Consider the following 19,887-nt stretch of genomic DNA (forward strand, 5'->3'; position numbering starts at 1 on the left):
AACAGTGGGGATTTTTTACTTATGTTTGTTATGATTTTGACTGCTTATGCATAAGAACGTTTGGGCTCATTGACTGATATGGAACATACAATCAAGCTGGCGCACCTTTTCTTAGCAGGGGCGGTCCTGCATGAGCACCATGTGACAGGGAGTAGTCACGTTTTTTTCCCCCGCTTCCGTTTCCTGACCGGGTGTCTATGGAGAGGAACGTCTTCGCTATCTGTCTGGGTCATAGGAGGTGGTGAATGGGTTGAAGGTGCCAGTTGTTTTTTTCTCTTTCGATAATATAACTATGGAGGTTCTGATATTTTAGAGGCTACAGATACTTATATACCTATCTGTGCTGGGCTGCCTGAAAGGGTCTCTCTATTAACTTCTGGGCCTGCCTCAGCAAAGCGGATGCTCACAGAGGCTCTGAAGGCAGTGATAAAATGGATCCCTCCGAGACAGAATTTGATACCTGTGTATATTGGTGGGAGGAGGCCCGGGTAACCCAGCCCTCTCAATTATGTTCCGTATGATGCAATAGGGTGTTCTCATTAACCAATATTGGGATGTCAGAGACCACTGAGCCATCCGCCTCTGAGGATTCTGAATCCAGTGAGGTGTGTTCCCTAGATCAGTGGTTCTCAACCAAAGTGACCTCAAGGCCCGGTAATTTTTATCTGGACATGTCCAGGGCCCGGTAGATATATATAGGTTGGGGGACCTTTCTTTGGCCCTTAATGTTGGGGTCCTGGCTCTGGAGGTTGATGGGCCTGTAGGGGTTAGGGCAGGGAGGCTACCATGTTCATTTGCATACATTTGAATACATTTGGGTCAGTGTGAGACAGTTTTCCTGGGGCCTTGATTGGTCTCAGTCTGCCCCTTGTGTGCAGTGGGGTAAGAGTGTGCAGTGGGGGCATGACAAGTCAGGGCCCACCAGCAGGGCTATCACGGCCCGGTACTGGGCCACGGCCCGGCTGTTGAGAAACCAGGCCCTAGATTCTTCGGTTCCTACATATGCAATTTTCCCGAGTTCTGCTCCCCCTTCACCTGTTAGGGGTTTGTTTCCACCAGAGTTTACTACGCAGTTCTGCATGGTCATCTCTACGGCCTTAGCGATGCTACCTCTCCTTGCTGCGTGCAAGCGAAGGGTTAATCCAGTTTCTCCTGCCCAAGGACCGTCGTGTAAAATGATGATTGTGTCCGATCAGTTCTCTAGGGATGCGGTTTCCTCTGAGGCTTCAGAGGTAGAACCTCCAGGGTTGGAGTCTACAGACTTGAATCCTCCGACTGTGGAGGGCATAGCGTTTAGATTTAGATTGGCACGCCTGCGTTTGCTTCTGAGAGAGGTTTTGGAAATGTTAGAGATTCTGATCAGCCAGTACTGATCAGTCAGTTGAATCTCAGTCCTCTAAATCAGATAACGATCTTGACTAGACGAGTGGAGAGGATTGGTGTTCCTATTCCTTATAGTCTTGATTTACATTTTGTTTTATTCTTTAACAGAATCTTAGTTCCGTGCTCTATGGGGGGTTATGTTGTGTGCCAGGCTGGACCTGGTTTTTGTTTGCACGCTCCCTTTTGAGCTACCATATTTGGTGCTTGTTTTCTATTCCGTTGAGGATAGTTTTCAGTTTTTAGAGCTCTGGGTTATTATAGAAACTCTTACAAAGATGTTTCGTCACATGGGATTTTTTTGATACTATCGACTTAGATGGTTGAGATTGTTGTAGACTTCCGGTGGTAGCATCTAGATCTCTGTTTGTGGTGAAGGTCCCCCCGATAATTTCGAGACAAAATTTAAGCCACAGAGCTTATATTCCTTAGTTTGATTATCTCAGTTTTTCTAGCATTGCTGGAATTTAAGATATTTTGTTAAGCCCTTGAGTGTTTTGGCAGACACGTATCCTAGATGACAGGCAGGACCTGTTTTGGGTACTAGTTTTTTTCTAGCTTCCGGTCCAGGCACATCGGGTTCATCTATACTAGAGTACAGGCTGGACCTGTTTTTGGCATTATCTTGGATGGACGCTTAATACGGGATCTTATGGATCTAGGGGCCTAGAGGCCGGAGCTAGACTTATTTTTTGGGGGCAGTTTTTTTCTTCTCTTGATTTTGTCTTCAGTGAGAGGGAAGTTTTTCGGGTGACTTTTGGAGTCATTGTCCCGGTATCTATTGCACTGTGGGAATATTTTCTTTCCACTGTTGGTGTATGGTCCAATAAGGGGAGGGGATTCCCGTCCTATTTGGGTTTTATGACTGTTAAGCAGAGCTTATTAGTGCTCCTTTTTGCCAGAGAATGTAAGATTCTCTTCTTTTGTTCAGGAGAAGGATGTCTTTCCTACTTCATCCTTTTGAGCAAATCTGGTTCTTCGGAACCGTAGCAAGCAAACCGCGTTCTGGTCCTAGGTTTCCTTTTGGGATCTGGGGGTTAAGGTGGAAGTATCCTGCTCCAGAGCTTACAGTAGCTCTCGGGTCGTAGCTTTCTGGTTTTCTACCATCGGCTGTTAATAGACTTTTAGGGATTTTCTCTTGTCTTTTTGATCCTCAGAGTTGGATCTAGACTTCAGTTTCTGGTGTAAACACCAGAGTGGATTCCTGGATGCTGTTTTGTCTTACTGACAGGAAGTTTTATCCTGAGATCTTGCAATATGCCCTCCAGTCCCCCTTCTGGTCTTCATTTGCCTGGGGGTAGGGGTGATATAGTCAGCTGAGTTTTCAGCATGGCGTTGTTCCCTTTCTATATCTGTCTTAACAGACTTATATGGATTACTGGTTGGGGTATTCGATCCCCTGTGTTCCCTTCCGACTTCTCTATCTTGAGTAGCTCTACAGAGACGGTTTTTACTTTGTCGCCTCGCGGCCTATGGGGAGCAAGTGTCCTATGGGGGTCCGTGGATCGGGAGTTTACTTCCTTTTATCCTATGGTTCCTCAGCCGAGCATTCTGCCTTGAGACTTTTGGTCTTCTGGGTTCGTACCAGTTGAAACTTTTCAGTGGATTGATCCCTTTTTAGAAGGGAAGAGTTAAAGTTCCTACTGTGTAGACGGGTGGACCTCGTGTTTTGGTGGTGGGCAGAAGCCCACTACGGCTCTTTGTCAGCAGTCCACTAATTGAGCGGGCTTTTCAGGAACGGATGTTCACTACTATCGTTTCTTGCGAGTGGATCGGTATCTGATTTGGGAAGCCGATCAGGCGTCCTTGCCTATACCTGGTTTCCTCTTTCGCTCTCAGGGAGATGTGGCGTAGTGGTTAGATCCACCGCTTCTGAATCAGAAGGTTGTGGCTTGGAACCCAGGTCAACTTCTGTTTTTTTCTGCCAGAATGTGTGTCTGGTGATCCTTTTCTGTGTGACCATGTTTCTCTTTGTTGAAGATGGTCCGATCCTAGCAAAGCTAGCATCAGTGAGACTGATTGCTCAATTTATGTCCGCAAGTTCGTTTTTTTTTCCACTTGACCTGCGAGTCAGTGGGACACCAGCCTCTTTACAGGTTATGGCTCAGTTCAAGAGCAGTGACGTCTTCTTGGGTCTCTGGCAGGAGATCTCTATGGTTCTGATTGTTGGGCGGCTATCTGGTCCTCCGAATATTCTTTTTCTTTTTTACTTCTGTTGAAGCAGCATTCGGGAGAATGGGTTTGTTGCAGGCTGTGGCGCCCTCAGATTTGGCCGGCCTCCTCTTTCGTGATTCAGATAGAGCATGCAAGCTCAGCTCCTGCCCGTGTTCTCCGATGGGCGGCCCTAAATTTATTTTATTTTCTTCTGGCACATTTTTCTCCTACTGGTTCCTTGTTTTCTCGGCAGAATGACTGGGGGATGAGGGAAGTGGGGGAGGTATTTAAGCCTTTGGCTGGGGTGTCTTTGCCTCCACCTGGTAGCCAGGTTCTGTCTTCCCACAAGTAATGAATGCAGCTGTGGACTCTCCCTGTATCGAAGAAAAGGAAATTATCTGTTAAGTCATAATTTATGTGTTTTTAATCTTTTATTTGGGGCATGTTGGAGATTATTTCCCATGTACCTTAACTTGGCATTGGCTTAAGCGCTTGTTGAATTAATGTTTTGACCTCTTGTGTTTTTAATAGCTAATTGTATCCCTCTCTTATGTTTCGTATGTAGTTTTTCTTTTTATGGATCTTGTAGTAGTTTTTTTTTTTTTTGTGTGTGTGTATATTTTAAACAAAAGGATTGTTTAATCCTTTTGCAGGGGTAAATGGACACAGCTATTGTTCATAGTGTCAATGCACAGAATGGGCATGGTCTAAGTAATTTTTATATGGGCCATTTCTTAGTTCTATCAGCTTTATGGCACCTTTTGAAGTTTATGTACAGTGCAGCCTAAGCACCTTGTAAGGTCCACACCTTTCCTTATTTCCAGGAGCAGTGGAGATTTTTTAACACACTTGCAGCAGTCACATGACCTGGAAATCTACTCAGCAGTACTTTTAACTAATTACTGCTAAATGGAGAGTCCTAATTAATGAATGCTAAATAGAAGCAGCAATCAGATTGTGGTGAGGTGGACTGGGTTAAAGTGACTCTGGTGTTTTGAAATTTCCTCACAGATCCCGCTACACCACACTATTTCAATGATCTTATAAGTGTCACAGTCATGCAAGTTTACTGAATAGAAATAAAGTGAATTAAAAGTGCTGTAAAGCAATGTGGGATTGAACTCCTCAGGCACCATTTAAAAGCTAATGATTTTCTTTTGTTAAAGCCAAAGGCAATTGTCCATGAATTAGCTTTTGACGATTTTGGATGAAGTCCTTAATGGAAACCCGGTTGGCTTCCTCCTCATTTTCACTGTTCCATTTTATAGTCTGTTTTCAATACCTTAAAGGGACACTGAACCCAATTTTTTTCTATCGTGATTCAGATAGAGCATGCAATTTTAAGCAACTTTCTAATTTACTCCTATTATCAAATTATTTTCATTCTCTTGGTATCTTTATTTGAAATGCAAGAATGTAAGTTTAGATGCCGGCCCATTTTTGGTGAACAATCTGTGTTGTTCTCCCTGATTGGTGGGTAAATTCACCTACCAATAAACAAGTGCTTTCCATGGTCTGAACCAAAAAATAGCTTAAATGCTTTCTTTTTCAAATAAAGAAAGCAAGAGAACGAAGAAAAAATTATAATAGGAGTAAATTAGAAAGTTGTTTAAAATTGCATGCTCTATCTGAATCACGAAAGAAAAAATTTGGATTCAGTGTCCCTTTAATTCTGAGAAACACATTTTTCTCACTGGATGGTGCCACTCTACCTCACATCAGACTTGCACAGACATTCTACAAGCATATCAGCAGACTCCAGAGATTTGAAAGTGCAATTATTTCTTATTTCTGTTGGGCTATCATGGAATTATTTCTAAATCTCATTGTAATATTTCAATCTTTTATTATCCAAACTTTGTTTCAAAACCTCTTCTCCCACCCTCTGTGCTTCAAACCACTCCTCCCCCTAAACATTCTCACCAGGCATGTTTACCCTTCTTTCTCTTTCCACAGCCTCACACCTCACATCAGACTTGCACAGACATTCTACAAGCATGTCAGCAGACTCCAGAGATTTGAAAGTGCAATTATTTCTTATTTCTGTTGGGCTATCATGGAATTATTTCTAAATCTCATTGTAATATTTCAATCTTTTATTATCCAAACTTTGTTTCAAAACCTCTTCTCCCACCCTCTGTGCTTCAAACCACTCCTCCCCCTAAACATTCTCACCAGGCATGTTTACCCTTCTTTCTCTTTCCACAGCCTCACACCTCACATCAGACTTGCACAGACATTCTACAAGCATGTCAGCAGACTCCAGAGATTTGCACGCACTAGCCCTCCAGTCCCTTCCCACCACCAACCCACCCTAGTGTTTTCTTTAATATATACACACTCCTTCTAACAGTAATTATGTGCAGCTGTCACTAATAATCCAGGATAAAAAAAACCAATTCAGACTCACAGCCTTGTACTGACATTTTACCACATTCTCTTACACTTTTCAAAACTCTTTTGCTCAGTCACCAAACACTTTTTCCCTATGTCATCACTCACTCTAAATTCACTCTGCCTTATATCAGACTTATTACCATTCTCCCTTACCTTCTGTGTTCATTCCCTCTCCTTTAGATTGTAAGCTTGAGAGCCCCTCTACCTGTAGGCTACTTTGTATTTAAAGTGAACTATCACTGACTGTGCTCAAGGGCAGGGCATTCCTCTCCTTTTGTATAACTTTTGTATTTAATGCATCCCTGTAATGTTTTTTGTTCTTTGTATAGCGCTACGTAATCTGCTGGCGCTTTATAAATAAATGATAATAATAATAATACCCGTTTTGGAAAACCGTGTGGATGATGTAATCTTTCTTGGATTTCCATTTCTTTTAACATATTTTGGTGCAAATCCAAAATGTTATTTACAGTTTTGTTAATTCTTTGAAGGTGCAGATTTCTGTAATTTGGTACATTTTAAATCTAAAATTGTTCTGTACCATGTACGATTTCATAGCAAATTTCCTTAAACTGAATAGGAAAGTAAATGCCAGATGCACACTGCCTTGCAACTCCTGGGACTAGCTTCCTGATTGGCTGATTAAAGTTGCTTTACAGTCCAATATTGGGATAACAGCACAAACTGGGAGAATTCTTTTCAAGTGCACGAACGGCTGAGTATCACTACTATACTCTTAAATCCATATATATATATCACAAAAAGCCTTCAGCACTATAATCTTTTGAATACTTTATTGGAACAAACAGCAACGTTTCGAGGAATTAACCTCTTAGTCATGACTAAGAGGTTAATTCCTCGAAACGTTGCTGTTTGTTCCAATAAAGTATTCAAAAGATTATAGTGCTGAAGGCTTTTTGTGATATATATAAAGTTGCTTTACAGTGGGGTGTGAATTTTGAGGTAAAATATCTCCTTTTTTTTTTTTTGAGCTAGTTGAACACAGTTGGTGAGCCAATGACAAAAGACAAATGTGTGTTACCACCAATCACCAGCAAGCTAAGAGTAGTGCATTGTTGCTGCTGGGTTGCATACTGAATAAATGCTTTTCAACAAAGAATACAGAGTGGATTTAATATAAATCAAATTAATTTTAATCACTAGTCAGTAAGGGGCATATTTATCAAGCTCCATGTGGAGCTTGATGCCCTGTTTCTGGCAAGTCTTCAGGCTCGCCGGAAACACAAGTTATGAAGCAGCGTTCTGAAGACCGCTGCTCCATAACCTGTCCGCCTGCTCTGAGGCGGCGGACAGAAATCAACCCGATCGAATACGATCGGGTTGATTGAAACCCCCTGCTAGCATCCTTTTGGCCGCAAATCTGCAGGGGGGCGGTATTGCACCAGCAGTTTACAAGAACTGCTGGTGCAGTGATAAATGCCGAGAGCGTATGCTGACGGCATTTATCGATGTGCAGCGGATATGATCCGCAATATCAGATCATGTCTGCTCGCACAATGATAATTCGGCCCCTAAGACTGATTTAAATCGATTAGTTTACCCCAAACAAAATTACACCCATGAATATACACCATCTTGCTATATAATTAAAATGAATCTATATTTCATGATGAATAACCATTGGATTATAATGTATATCTTAAATAGAAACTATCTTTAGATTAACTGTATGTAACTTTTAAATGGTTATAGTTTGTAGTTATTAAAAAAATTGACTCTTTTTTTTAGAGTTATATCATAAATGCAAGAGATGTCCAATAATTATTATTTAAGAGTAAGGACTGTATGTGTAAGCTACTCATGTTACAACTGTTACATTTTAAGTTGTAAATGTTTTCCTTAATCATTTCACAGGTGGGGAAAGCGAGCAGCACATAATAGAGCACAGATTGTATATTATATGGCAGAAAATCTTGAGCTGCGGCGGGAAGAAGTGGCTCAAAGACTAAGTACCCTGACAGGGCAGTCTATGGAGAAGGCCTTACAAGAAGTGGACCTAAGCATCCAAAGGCTCTTCTACTGGGGAGCATACTGTGACAAGTACGGAGGAAATGTTCAGGTAAGCTTGAAAATGTACAGTCCACTCTCTTGTAGGGAGAGAAATATATAATGTATTATCAATGGTGTACTCCAAATAAAATGTTGCCAACTGTGTGGCATCCTGAAGTAGCTGGATTTGGACAATGTAATCTTTTGCAATATTATAGCATTTTCTGTTATTTATAAAATTACTTAATCTATCCAAAACCCAGATTATATGCAGAATTTAACATAAATTCATTGCATGATATTGGAAACATGTATTATTATTAGGTCATTTTAGCTTAAAGGGGCATCAAACCCAAGGATTTTCTTTCATGATTCAGATAGAGCATACATTTTTAAACAACTTTCCAAATTACTTCTATTCCTTTATTAAATGAGCAGCAATGCACTACTGGGAGCTAGCTGAGTTCATTGGTAAGCCAATGACAAAGAAGCATATATATGCAGCCACCAATCAGCAGCTAGTTCCCAGATCCTGAGCCTATAAAGGCATGCTTTTCAACAAAATATATCAATAGAACAAAGAAATTTAGATAACAAGAAATACATTGGAAAATTGTATGCTCTATCTCAAGTAAAATTTTGAGTTTTATGTCCCTTTAATATTAGTTTCCAATTTTAAGTTGTCAGTAAAATGAGCCAAGTGGTGTACCCATTACAAAACCTGGAGAGAACACTGATGAAAGAGAATGGGAACTTAATTTTATATATTCATACACATATATTCATGATGTAAATGTATCTGTCGGTTTGGGTGATTTCCCAATTTCTATTTTAAAAACAGGTACTTAACACATGAAGAGGCCTTTTCGGGAGCTCTTCTTTTGAGACGGTATTCATGGGCTTCAGGCTTTTAACAAACAAATGCATTTTGCTGTGTGATTACCTGAAACTGTGGGACCAATTCAGGTGGAAAGCAAAAATCAATTTCGGGGCAAATTGCTGATAAATCGTAATCGACCCCTATGTGTTTAACCCATGAAAGCACGACCAGTGAATTAATCTGGAACATCATGTGCAAAGCACCAGCTGTGGCCAACTAATTCTAGTAGTTAAACACAAAGGGCTTGAGGATGGCATGGAGAGAAATCACACGAAACATTTGGTGCTTTTTTGAGCATTAACCTGAGCAATGTATGTGCCTCTCTTTCACATCCGGAACCCTGCATATCTAGGTGAAGAGTCCTTAAGCCAAAATTTGTCTTTCTAAATTTTTTTGAGGTAGTGACGAGACTAATTAGATAAACTCGTCAGAGCATAAAGCTTTAGGCCATCTGGCTCATAGTTAGACGTACATAGTACTTTAATAACAGAAAACTCTAGCCCATTAGAGAATTTTAAAAAAATGGGGGATTGGGGATGCTTACAACTTAGGTTTGCTTTTTTAAAACAATCATTTTGCATTGTTTTCCTTTCTCCATTGAAGTTTCTTCCAGCATGTTCCCAAAAGTCTGAAAATTGCATATTCATATTTTTCATTATCAAAAAAGCTACTTAATAGTGACTAATTACTTACTCCAAACTTGCAAACCTAGGATTCAAACGGAGAAGTGTCCTTCATTCCACATTAGATATACAGTTTCAAGCTTATATGATGTTTTTGCTCTAGGACATGTCCTTAACGCAATGACAGCAATAAGTGGTAATGTAGATGTGTATGCCCAGTGCTAATATACTTGCACAAAGAAAAAAAAAATCTTCAAAATAATCCATGTTCTATTAAATGTAATATGGAAGTAGAGGGAATTAACCATTTGAGAAAATCCCCCATTCTTGTAAATGTTGAGTCCTTGCTGAAGCCATAATTAATGTTTCCACAGATTACAGGTAATAAGGCGCTCTATTGAGTCAGAGAATATTTTAGGATATGTGATATGCCCAGGAGACAAGTCCTCCAGCAAATTTCCTTTTGAAATTTTGCTGCCATTACTGTTTTTTGGCATTTTCAGCAAGATATGCAGATTCCTATGAAAAATAATGGCAGATATCTTTCAAGCAAAATCCTTCATCAAACAGCAAGGAAGAGTGAGAGGTCCCCATTTCCCGGTAGAAACATTATTCAGTAGTGAAATACGTCTGCAAGCTGATTATTTTATTGATAAAGATATCCTAAGAGTATTTTTTTTTAAATATGGAAATCTTCCAAACTGTTATGTCCATATAGATATGCTAGTGATGATTCTGATGAAGTCTGACCAAAATATTGAGTTTTCTCTAGCTTTTTAACCCTTCAGGTAGAAAGATGCAAACAATAATGACGTTTAGCAAAGTCTCAGGTTTTTTTAAACTTTTGAGAAAAACTCAAATGACAACAGTAAATCTCCAGCTCAAAAACCTGCATACAGACACTGCATGGTTTCTTCTAGTAAGGCCAGGTCTTGCTATAAAGTTAAAAAATATTTACCAAATATCCTCTTGTTATGTTGGATTATGTGTTGTAAGACATGTGTGACCCCAGGGTAGCAAAGGACCAGCTTTTTACAGATTTTACTTTTGTTTAGGAAATGCTTCTGTCCGTCCACTTTGAGGAGCATGTTATTGATGATAGCTATAATGGCTTACTGTATCTGCTTTCCTTTAAGGTGTGATTTTGCTAGTGTGAAACTCTCTAGCATATATGGAAGATATATATGTTAGGACCAGCATTCCCTTGTATACATTTCTCAAAATGCACATGAGTGGGTGCTAGCTTAAGGAGTTTACCCTCTTGCTCCAATATATATATGAACACATGAAAGCTGCATACTCCAGTTCCAGAAGTGAAAAATATTTGACAAGCAACGTTTTGGGCACCTTCCCCTTTGTCAAGCTAAATACAGACTGCACACAGTGGACATTTAAGCCCATTTTCAATGATAGGCTGACCAATCACAATTAGCAATTGACAAAGTGGGAGGGGTTACAAAATATCACATTTTTTTCACTGTTAACCCTTTCTTAACCACAATAACTTTCATTATATATATATATATATATATATATATATATATATATATATATATATACACACACATATACACAGCCTATATAAATTCCAAGGTAAGGAGCACAGAAGAAACACAAAATTGTGGCTAAGAGAAATAAGAAATACGAAATACCGAAATTGAAACAAAAACAAATCAGAATAACCTTCTAGATAAATGGATTTAGATCAAACTCCCTATTCATACCCTTTGGATACATAGAATCCAAAATGGGAACTGATACAGTGGACAACGGGGGGAAATTGATGTGGCGGAGTAGGGCTCGGCAATAAGTTATTTTAACCCTCCCTGCAATAACCATGGTGTTGAAACATACATCAAGATGGTTGAACAACAGGTTAAAAAATTTGATAACAAATGTGGTTATAATTAAAGGTGTGATCTTACAGCAATTGAAAGAGAGGCTTTAAAGAAACTGCAAAATTATACCTCAATAACCATTAAAGATGCTGATAAATGTGGGGCTATAGTTATTATGAATACCACCAATTATAAAATATGACTAGATAATGCTTACGACACTAACGATTTTCTGACAAAAATCAAAGAATTTAAAAACTTGGGAGATAATGCTGTACTCTCCACATGGGACGTATCTAGTCTTCATACATTAATCCCACATAATGTGGGTATAGAATGCATTGAAAACAAGCTGAAAGCATGTGGAAAGTACAACAGTCAACTAATTTAGCTTTATGGTTGAACTGTTCACAAAATTATTTTCAATTCAATGGTACATTTTATTTACAAAAACAGGGACACCTATCGGGTCCAATGTAGCCCCATCATATGCCTGCTTAGTTATGGACAGTATTGAGGAAAGGGTGGTATACACTAACAAAAATTACAAAACACACTGTTTAACATGGTTCCGCTATATAGATTTATTTATAATGTGGACAGGTCACTAAGAGCTATTAGAAAAATTCAGATTGGAAATCGAGACAGATGTCCCTTTTATAAAGTTTACATCAAAACAGGATGTGTATCGAATTGAATTTTTAGATACAATGGTATATAAAGAAGAAGGCCTGCTGCTCAAAACTGACCTCTACACAAAAACCGCAGATAGAAACACACTCCTACACAGGAAAAGCTTTCACCCCCCAAATGTATTCAAGTCAGTACCAAAATCACAATTCCTCAGGGTAGATAAGATTGTAACAGACCCTGTAAAAAAGGAAATAAGATTTAATGAAATGCAACAAAAATTTGAGGAACATGGTTATAGTGAAACTGAATTGACAGATCTCAGATCTAATATGCAGGTTAGAAAAGCAAGAGCCCCAGAAAAGAAGTTGACGTTTGTATGTACCTACAACCCTTTAAGTAACAAAATTTGCAAGGTTCTTAAATAAAATTGGCATATTTTGAAAGATTCCTGCCCAGAGATTGAGGAGTTTGAACAACTACCTAGAGCAGCATACCGCAGGGGACACACTAGTGGCAAGAGAATAGATAAAGCAAAAATACCCTCTCAGAAAGAAGACGGTTTGGTAAAACGAAACATGGCACATACCCATGTCTGGGATGTGCTCACTGTAATAGTGTCATAAAAGGAGGAGATATTTTACATCCCTACACAGGTTTCAAGTATAAAATCAAAGGTTTCTATACATGTGACTCTTCCTATGTGGTCTATGCCCTTAAATGCCCATTTGGGCTACTATATATTGGGGAGACTACCCAAAGGGTGGGGGACTGCATAGGACAAGACAAGTCAACTATAAGAAACCCAAAATTAAGTGATTTACCTGTACCATGTCACTTCCACAAAATGGGACGTTATGTAAGTCAATTAAGAATTATGGTCTCAACCAGGCTAAACATAAAGCTAGAGAAGGGGACAGGCAAAAAGACTTGCTGTATAAAGCGACCAGGTGCATCTGGAAAATGGATTCTTTGTACCCAAAGGGTATAAATAGGGAGTTTGGTCTAAATCCATTTATCTAGAAGGGTATTCTGTTTTGTTTGTTTGGTTTTTTTGCAAGATATACCGAGTCCACGGTTTCATCCTTACTTGTGGGATATTATCCTTCCCAACAGGAAGTGTCAAAGAGAGCACCCACAGCAGAGCTGTCTATATAGCTCCTCCCTTAACTCCACCCCCCAGTCATTCTCTTTGCCGGCTCTAAGCAGGAAGGGTAAAGTGAAAGAGGTGATAAACTGTTAGTTTTTATTTTCTTCAAGCAAGAGTTTGTTATTTTAAAATGGTACCGGTGTGTACTATTTACTCCGGGCAGGAGATGGATGAAGACTTCTGCCTGGAGGATGATGATCTTAGCATTTGTAACTAAGATCCAATGCTGTTCCCACAGAGGCTGAGTACAGGAAACTTCAGTGTGAGGAACGGTTTCATGCTATACAGCAATGAGGTATGTTCAGTCATTTTTTCTGGAGAGACTGTGATATTTCAGAAAGGCTGACAGTATCCCCATGAGGGTAAGGGTAAGCAGTAATCCTAGACTTATAGTGGCATTACTAAGCTTGCATAAAGGGCAAATTGAAATTATGGTTGACACTCAGTTTGAATGATATGAACAAACGGTTGTGTGTACTGGGAGTGCTGTTAATAAACTTTTGAGGGACAACTTTATTGAGGGTAAACTTAGCTTTTTGGGGTTTTAGAACCCACATGGCTGGCTAAAACGCTTTGTGTGTTTTTGGGAGGCCTTAGAAACATCGAGTGCGTTGGGCGGGACCTAATTTCGCGCCCCAGTTGCGCAGTTGTTTTCTCTTGACAAGCAGCAAGCTACAACACCGGAGGGTCCTGGTGAACTTTTTGGGCCAAAACAAAGCTTTTATCCCACATTTCCAATCCCTAAGGGCAGGTAGGCGCCACAACAAAGCTGTGGCAAGGTGCTGACAGGGTTTTTTCAGTTTTTTGGCACTTTGTCAATCCGGTTACCATATTTAAGGCTTAAATGTTTCATTTGCTTGTGGGGCAATCTTACTAAAGCTTATTGAATCTGCTGTAAAAAATTCGAAAAGTTTGATGCATTTTTAAGCAGTTTTGCATATTGTGTATGCCTTTTTTTCTCTTAAAGGCACAGTACTGTTTTTTAAAATTGTTGTTTTTTCACTGAATAAAGTGTTTTCCAAGCTTGCTTGTCTCATTACTAGCCTGTTCAACATGTCTGACATTGAGGAAACTCCTTGTTCAATATGTTTAGAAGCCATTGTGGTAGCCCCTCTTAGAATGTGTCCCACATGTACTGATATATCTATAAATTGCAAACAGCATATTTTGACTTTTATAAGAGTTTGGCGCTGGATGATTCTCAGACAGAAGGAAATCAGGTTATGCCATCTAGTTCTCCCCAAGTGTCACAACCAGTAACGCCCGCACAAGTGACACCAAGTACCTCTAGTGCGTCTAATCCTTTCACCTTGCAAGATATGGCCACAGTTATGAATTCTACCCTCACAGAGGTTTTATCTAAACTGCCTGGGTTGCAAGGCAAGCGCAGTAGCTCTGGGTTAAGAACAAATGCTGAGCCTTCTGACGCTTTAGTAGCCGTATCCGATGTACCCTCACAATATTCAGAAGTAGGGGTGAGGGATTTGCTGTCTGAGGGAGAGATTTCTGATTCAGGAAAGATGTTCCCTCAGACAGACTCAGATATGACGGCCTTTAAATTTAAGCTAGAACACCTCCGCTTATTGCTCAGGGAGGTTTTAGCGACTCTGGATAATTGTGACTCTATTGTAGTTCCAGAGAAATTGTGTAAAATGGACAAATATTTAGAGGTTCCTGTGTACACTGATGTTTTTCCGGTCCCTAAGAGGATTTCAGACATTGTTAGTAAGGAGTGGGATGGACCAGATATCCGTTCGCTCCCCCTCCTATTTTTAAGAAGATCGTGGCAGACGGTCCCTAAGGTGGAGGGAGCTATTTCTACTCTAGCTAAGCGTACAACTATACCTATTGAGGACAGTTGTGCTTTTAAAGATCCTATGGATAAAAAATTAGAGGGTCTCCTAAAGAAAATTTTTGTTCATCAGGGTTTTCTTCTCCAACCTATAGCGTGCATTGTTCCTGTAACCACTGCAGCTGCCTTTTGGTTTGAGGCTCTGGAAGAGGCTCTTCAGGTGGAGACCCCATTAGATGATATTCTGGATAGAATTAGGGCTCTTAAGCTAGCTAATTCTTTCATTACAGATGTCGCTTTTCATCTGGCTAAATTAGCGGCAAAGAATTCAGGTTTTGCCATTTTAGCGCGTAGAGCGTTATGGCTTAAGTCCTGGTCAGCTGATGTGTCATCAAAATCTAAGCTTTTGACCATCCCTTTCAAGGGTAAGACCCTATTCGGGCCTGAACTGAAAGAGATCATTTCAGATATCACTGGAGGGAAAGGTCATGCCCTCCCTCAGGATAAGTCAAATAAGATGAGGACCAAACAAAATAATTTTCATTCCTTTCAAAACTTCAAAGGTGGTCCCACTTCCTCTTCCCCTGCTGCAAGGCAAGAGGGGAATTTTGCTCAATCCAAGTCAGTCTGGAGACCTAACCAGGCTAGGAACAAAGGTAAACAGGCCAAGAAGCCCGCTGCTGCCACCAAGACAGCATGAAGGGGTAGCCCCCGATTCGGGAGCGGATCTAGTAGGGGGCAGACTTTCTCTCTTTGCTCAGGCTTGGGCAACAGACGTTCAGGACTCCTGGGCTGTAGAAATCGTAACCCAGGGGTATCTTCTAGATTTCATAGATTCTAAATCAAGAGAGAAATTCCATCTTTCTCAATTGTCTGTAAACCAGACAAAAAAGAGAGGCGTTCTTACGCTGTGTAGAAGACCTATATACCATGGGAGTGATCTGCCCAGTTCCAAAAGCAGAACAGGGGCAGGGGTTCTACTCCAATCTGTGTGTGGTTCCCAAAAAAGAGGGAACCTTCAGACCAATCCTAGATCTCAAGATCCTAAACCAATTCCTCAGAGTCCCATCCTTCAAGATGGAGACCATTCGGACTATTTTACCAATGATCCAGGAGGGTCAATATATGACCACCGTGGACTTAAAGGATGCGTCTCTACACATCCCTATTCACAGAGATCATCACCAGTTCCTCAGGTTCGCTTTTCTGGACAGGCATTACCAATTTGTGGCTCTTCCCTTCGGGTTGGCCACGGCTCCCAGAATTTTCACAAAGGTGCTAGGGTCCCTTCTGGCGGTTCTAAGGCCGCGGGGCATAACTGTGGCGCCTTACCTAGGCGACATCCTAATTCAAGCGTCGACTTTCCAACTAGCCAAGTCTCACACGGACATCGTTTTCGCCTTTCTAAGGTCTCATGGGTGGAAGGTGAACGTAAAAAGAGTTCTCTTTCCCCTCTCACAAGAGTTTCATTCCTAGGGACTCTGATAGACTCAGTGGACATGAAAATATTTCTGACGGAGGTCAGGAAATCAAAAATTTTAGCCACCTGCCGAGCTCTTCATTCCATTCCTCGGCCGTCAGTGGCTCAGTGTATGGAGACAATCGGACTAATGGTAGCGGCAATGGACATAGTTCCGTTTGCTCGCTTACATCTCAGACCACTACAACTATGCATGCTCAGACAGTGGAATGGGGATTATGAGATTCTCTTCTTTGGTGGTTGTCACAGGATCACCTGTCCCAGGGAATGTGTTTCCGCAGGCCAGTGTGGGTTATAGTGACGACGGACGCCAGCCTACTGGGCTGGGGTGCAGTCTGGAATTCCCTGAAAGCACAGGGTTTGTGGACTCAGGAGGAGGCCCTCCTACCGATAAATATTCTAGAACTAAGAGCAATATTCAATGCTCTTCAGGCGTGGCCTCAGCTGGCTTCGGCCAGATTCATCAGATTTCAGTCGGACAACATCACGACTTTGGCTTATATCAATCATCAGGGGGGAACAAGGAGTTCCCTAGCGATGATAGAAGTTTCCAGAATAATCCGATGGGCAGAGACTCACTCTTGCCATCTATCAGCAATCTATATCCCAGGGGTAGAGCACTGGGAGGCAGATTTTCTAAGTCGTCAGACTTTTCATCTGGGGGAGTTCGAACTCCATCCGGAGGTGTTTGCTCAACTGATTCAGCTATGGAGCACACCAGAATTGGATCTGATGGCGTCTCGTCAGAACACCAAACTTCCTTGGTACGGGTCCAGGTCAAGGGATCCTCAGTCAGTACTGATAGATGCTCTAGCATGCTCTCATGGGGAACACCACATAGCTGGTGTGACCACTTTGGATTTACCTTTTGGGACATTTGAAAAACATGCCAGTTAGGCATCAAAACGTCATGTTTTTCCCAAGATTTTAACTTTTTGTATTATTAAAAGCTAAATTTTACTTACAAATGACCAGTGAGTGCTGCCTTTTTTGCATAGTACATACTGTTTTGACATTGCACCCTAGCAGCTGCTACTAAATATATGGTGTGCATTCCTACACAGGACTTTGCTTTTTTATATTTATATATATATATATATATATATATATATATATATATATATATATATATATATATATAATGAAAGTTATTGTGGTTAAGAAAGGGTTAACATTGAAACCAAGATGTGTTAAACTGTGATATTTTGTAACCTCTCCCACTATGTCAATTGTTAATTGTGATTGGTCAGCCTATCATTGGATATGGGCTTAAATGTTCACTGTGTGCAGTCTGTATTTAGCTTGACAAAGGGGCGGGTGCCCCGAAATGTTGCTTGTCAATAAATCTTTTTCACTTCTGGAACTGGAGTGTGCAGCTCTCTAGCATATATACTTATTAAAGGGATATTTTAATACAAATGTTACATGATGTAGTTTGTAATATTTACATTATTGACACTAAAGAACTGTGTTTAATCTCCACAAAGGGCTTAAAAATATATCTACAGTCTAGTTCAGACATGAGCAGGACACAGGCAGTGATTGTCAGGGTCATGTGACTTCTACTCCTGATTGGCTGACTTTCTGTGTCGTTCTCCTGAGCTGGACTTCACCTATATTGGACTAAAAGTGGTTTGAGCTTAATCACTTTGATAAAAAAATATATCCTATTTAAAGTGACTACAAATAATATATATTTATAATTTTAGGAAACATTGCTTTATGGAGCCACGGTGCTGATCCGAGAGCCTGTCGGAGTAGTGGGTATAGCTTGCCCAGATGAGAGCCCTCTTCTGAGCTTTGTCAGCCTTTTTGCTCCTGCTATTGTACGAGGAAATGCTGTGGTGGTGATTCCAAGTGAGAAATACCCATTGCCAGCTTTAGATTTTTACCAGGTAATTTTTTATACATTTTTGAGTTTGTTTTAAAGATTTGTATTTTCAGTTATTCTGCAAAGCTGAAACATATTTATTTTATTACCAATTTAGAGGCTTTAGTTACCCGATAAATAAGGTTTCTTATCATGAAAAGGATCACTGAAAATATAACTTATAAAGGGCCATTTTAATGAAATATAAGAATAATAATAAGAATACACAGCTTTGAAACCAATTTTACTTGTAACACTTTGAGATTGTATTATAAAATGCTTGATTATGCATAGTAAAATAGCTTTGCAATATAATGTAATCATTTATTTTGCCTTCTTTTCATGTAATTTAAAGGGACAGTCTACTCTAGAATTTTTATTGTTTAAAAAGATAGATAATCCATTTATTACCCATTCCCCAGTTTTGCATTGCCAATACTGTTATGTTAATACACTTTTTACCTCTGTGATTATCATGTATCTAAGCCTCTGTGATTATCATGTATCTAAGCCTCTGCAGACTTCCCCTTATCTCAGTTCTTTTGACAGACTTGCATTAAAGCCAATCAGTGCTGACTCATACATAACTCCACGGACATGAGCACAACGTTATCTATAAGGCACAAATGAACTAGAGCTGTCTAGCTATGAAAAACTGTCAAAATACAGGTGCGGCCTTCAAGGGCTTAGAAATTAGCATATGAGCTTACCTAGGTTTAGCTTTCAACAAAGAATACCAAGAGAATAAAGAAAATTTTATGATAAAATTAAACTGGAAAGTTGTTTAAAATTGCTCGTCCTATCTGAATCATGAGCATTTAATTTTGACTAGACTGTCCCTTTAACCCCTTAACCCAATCCGACGTATATAGATGTTGAGTGGTACTGTTATGTTTTAGCCGAGAGCTGGAGCTCTTGAAGCTTCAGGCATCTGCCACATATGTAGCCGAAGCGCGATCGGTTCTCCGTCTCCATATGAGGGCAGATGCCTGATCGTTACAGACAATGACACTGTGTGCGGGTGGGCTGCCCAGTAGGTGAGGAGGGAGTGGGAGGGGCCCTACGCTATGGAAAAGATTAAATAAAGGGACAGGGAGGGATGGGGCAGCTACGCTACAGAAAAGGGGATCTGGCAGTGTGGGAACCCCCTAACTAAAGATCGCGGGTAGGGGGGGAACACTACGCTACAGAAATATGGTAAAAATAAAAAATATATATGTTTTAAAAATAGAGCAGTTTATAGGGGGAGGTTTAGAGAGCTGTTTGGGGGGGATCAGGGCGTTGGGGTTAAGGGGGGATCCTACACTGCAGAAAATATAATAATAATTAAAAAAAATATATATATATATATTATAAAAAAAAAAAGCCATATGTTTTTATACTGGCAGACTGTCTTCCAGTATCTAAGATGGGGGTTACCAGTGGAGGAGGGTTGTTTGGCGGGATCAGGCAAGGATCAGGGTGTGAATGTGTCAGGTGGGAGGCTAATCTCTACACTAAAACTAAACTTAGCATTTTAAGCTGCCTAATTGACCCCTTCATTGCAGCGAATAATCGAAGTGTGGTGCGCAGATGTAATTAGCGGCCTTCTAATTACTAAAAAGCAATGGCCAAGCCATATATAGCTGCTATTTCTGAAGGGGATCCTAGAGAAGCTTTTACAAACATTTGTGCCATGATTGC

General features: G+C 40.3%; 1 protein-coding gene across 1 annotated transcript in view; it reads left to right on the forward strand.

Moving 5' to 3' along the window:
• ALDH16A1 (aldehyde dehydrogenase 16 family member A1) overlaps positions 1–19,887 on the forward strand; it is a 193,393-nt gene that overhangs the window by 120,795 nt on the left and 52,711 nt on the right. Inside the window, exons 14-15 of the mRNA XM_053690767.1 lie at positions 7,807–8,011; positions 18,044–18,229. Of these exons, the coding sequence (XP_053546742.1) occupies positions 7,807–8,011; positions 18,044–18,229 (391 nt within the window). The remainder of the gene's footprint in view (positions 1–7,806; positions 8,012–18,043; positions 18,230–19,887) is intronic.

Source organism: Bombina bombina, chromosome 8 (assembly GCF_027579735.1).
Source record: "Bombina bombina isolate aBomBom1 chromosome 8, aBomBom1.pri, whole genome shotgun sequence".
NCBI lineage: Eukaryota > Metazoa > Chordata > Amphibia > Anura > Bombinatoridae > Bombina > Bombina bombina.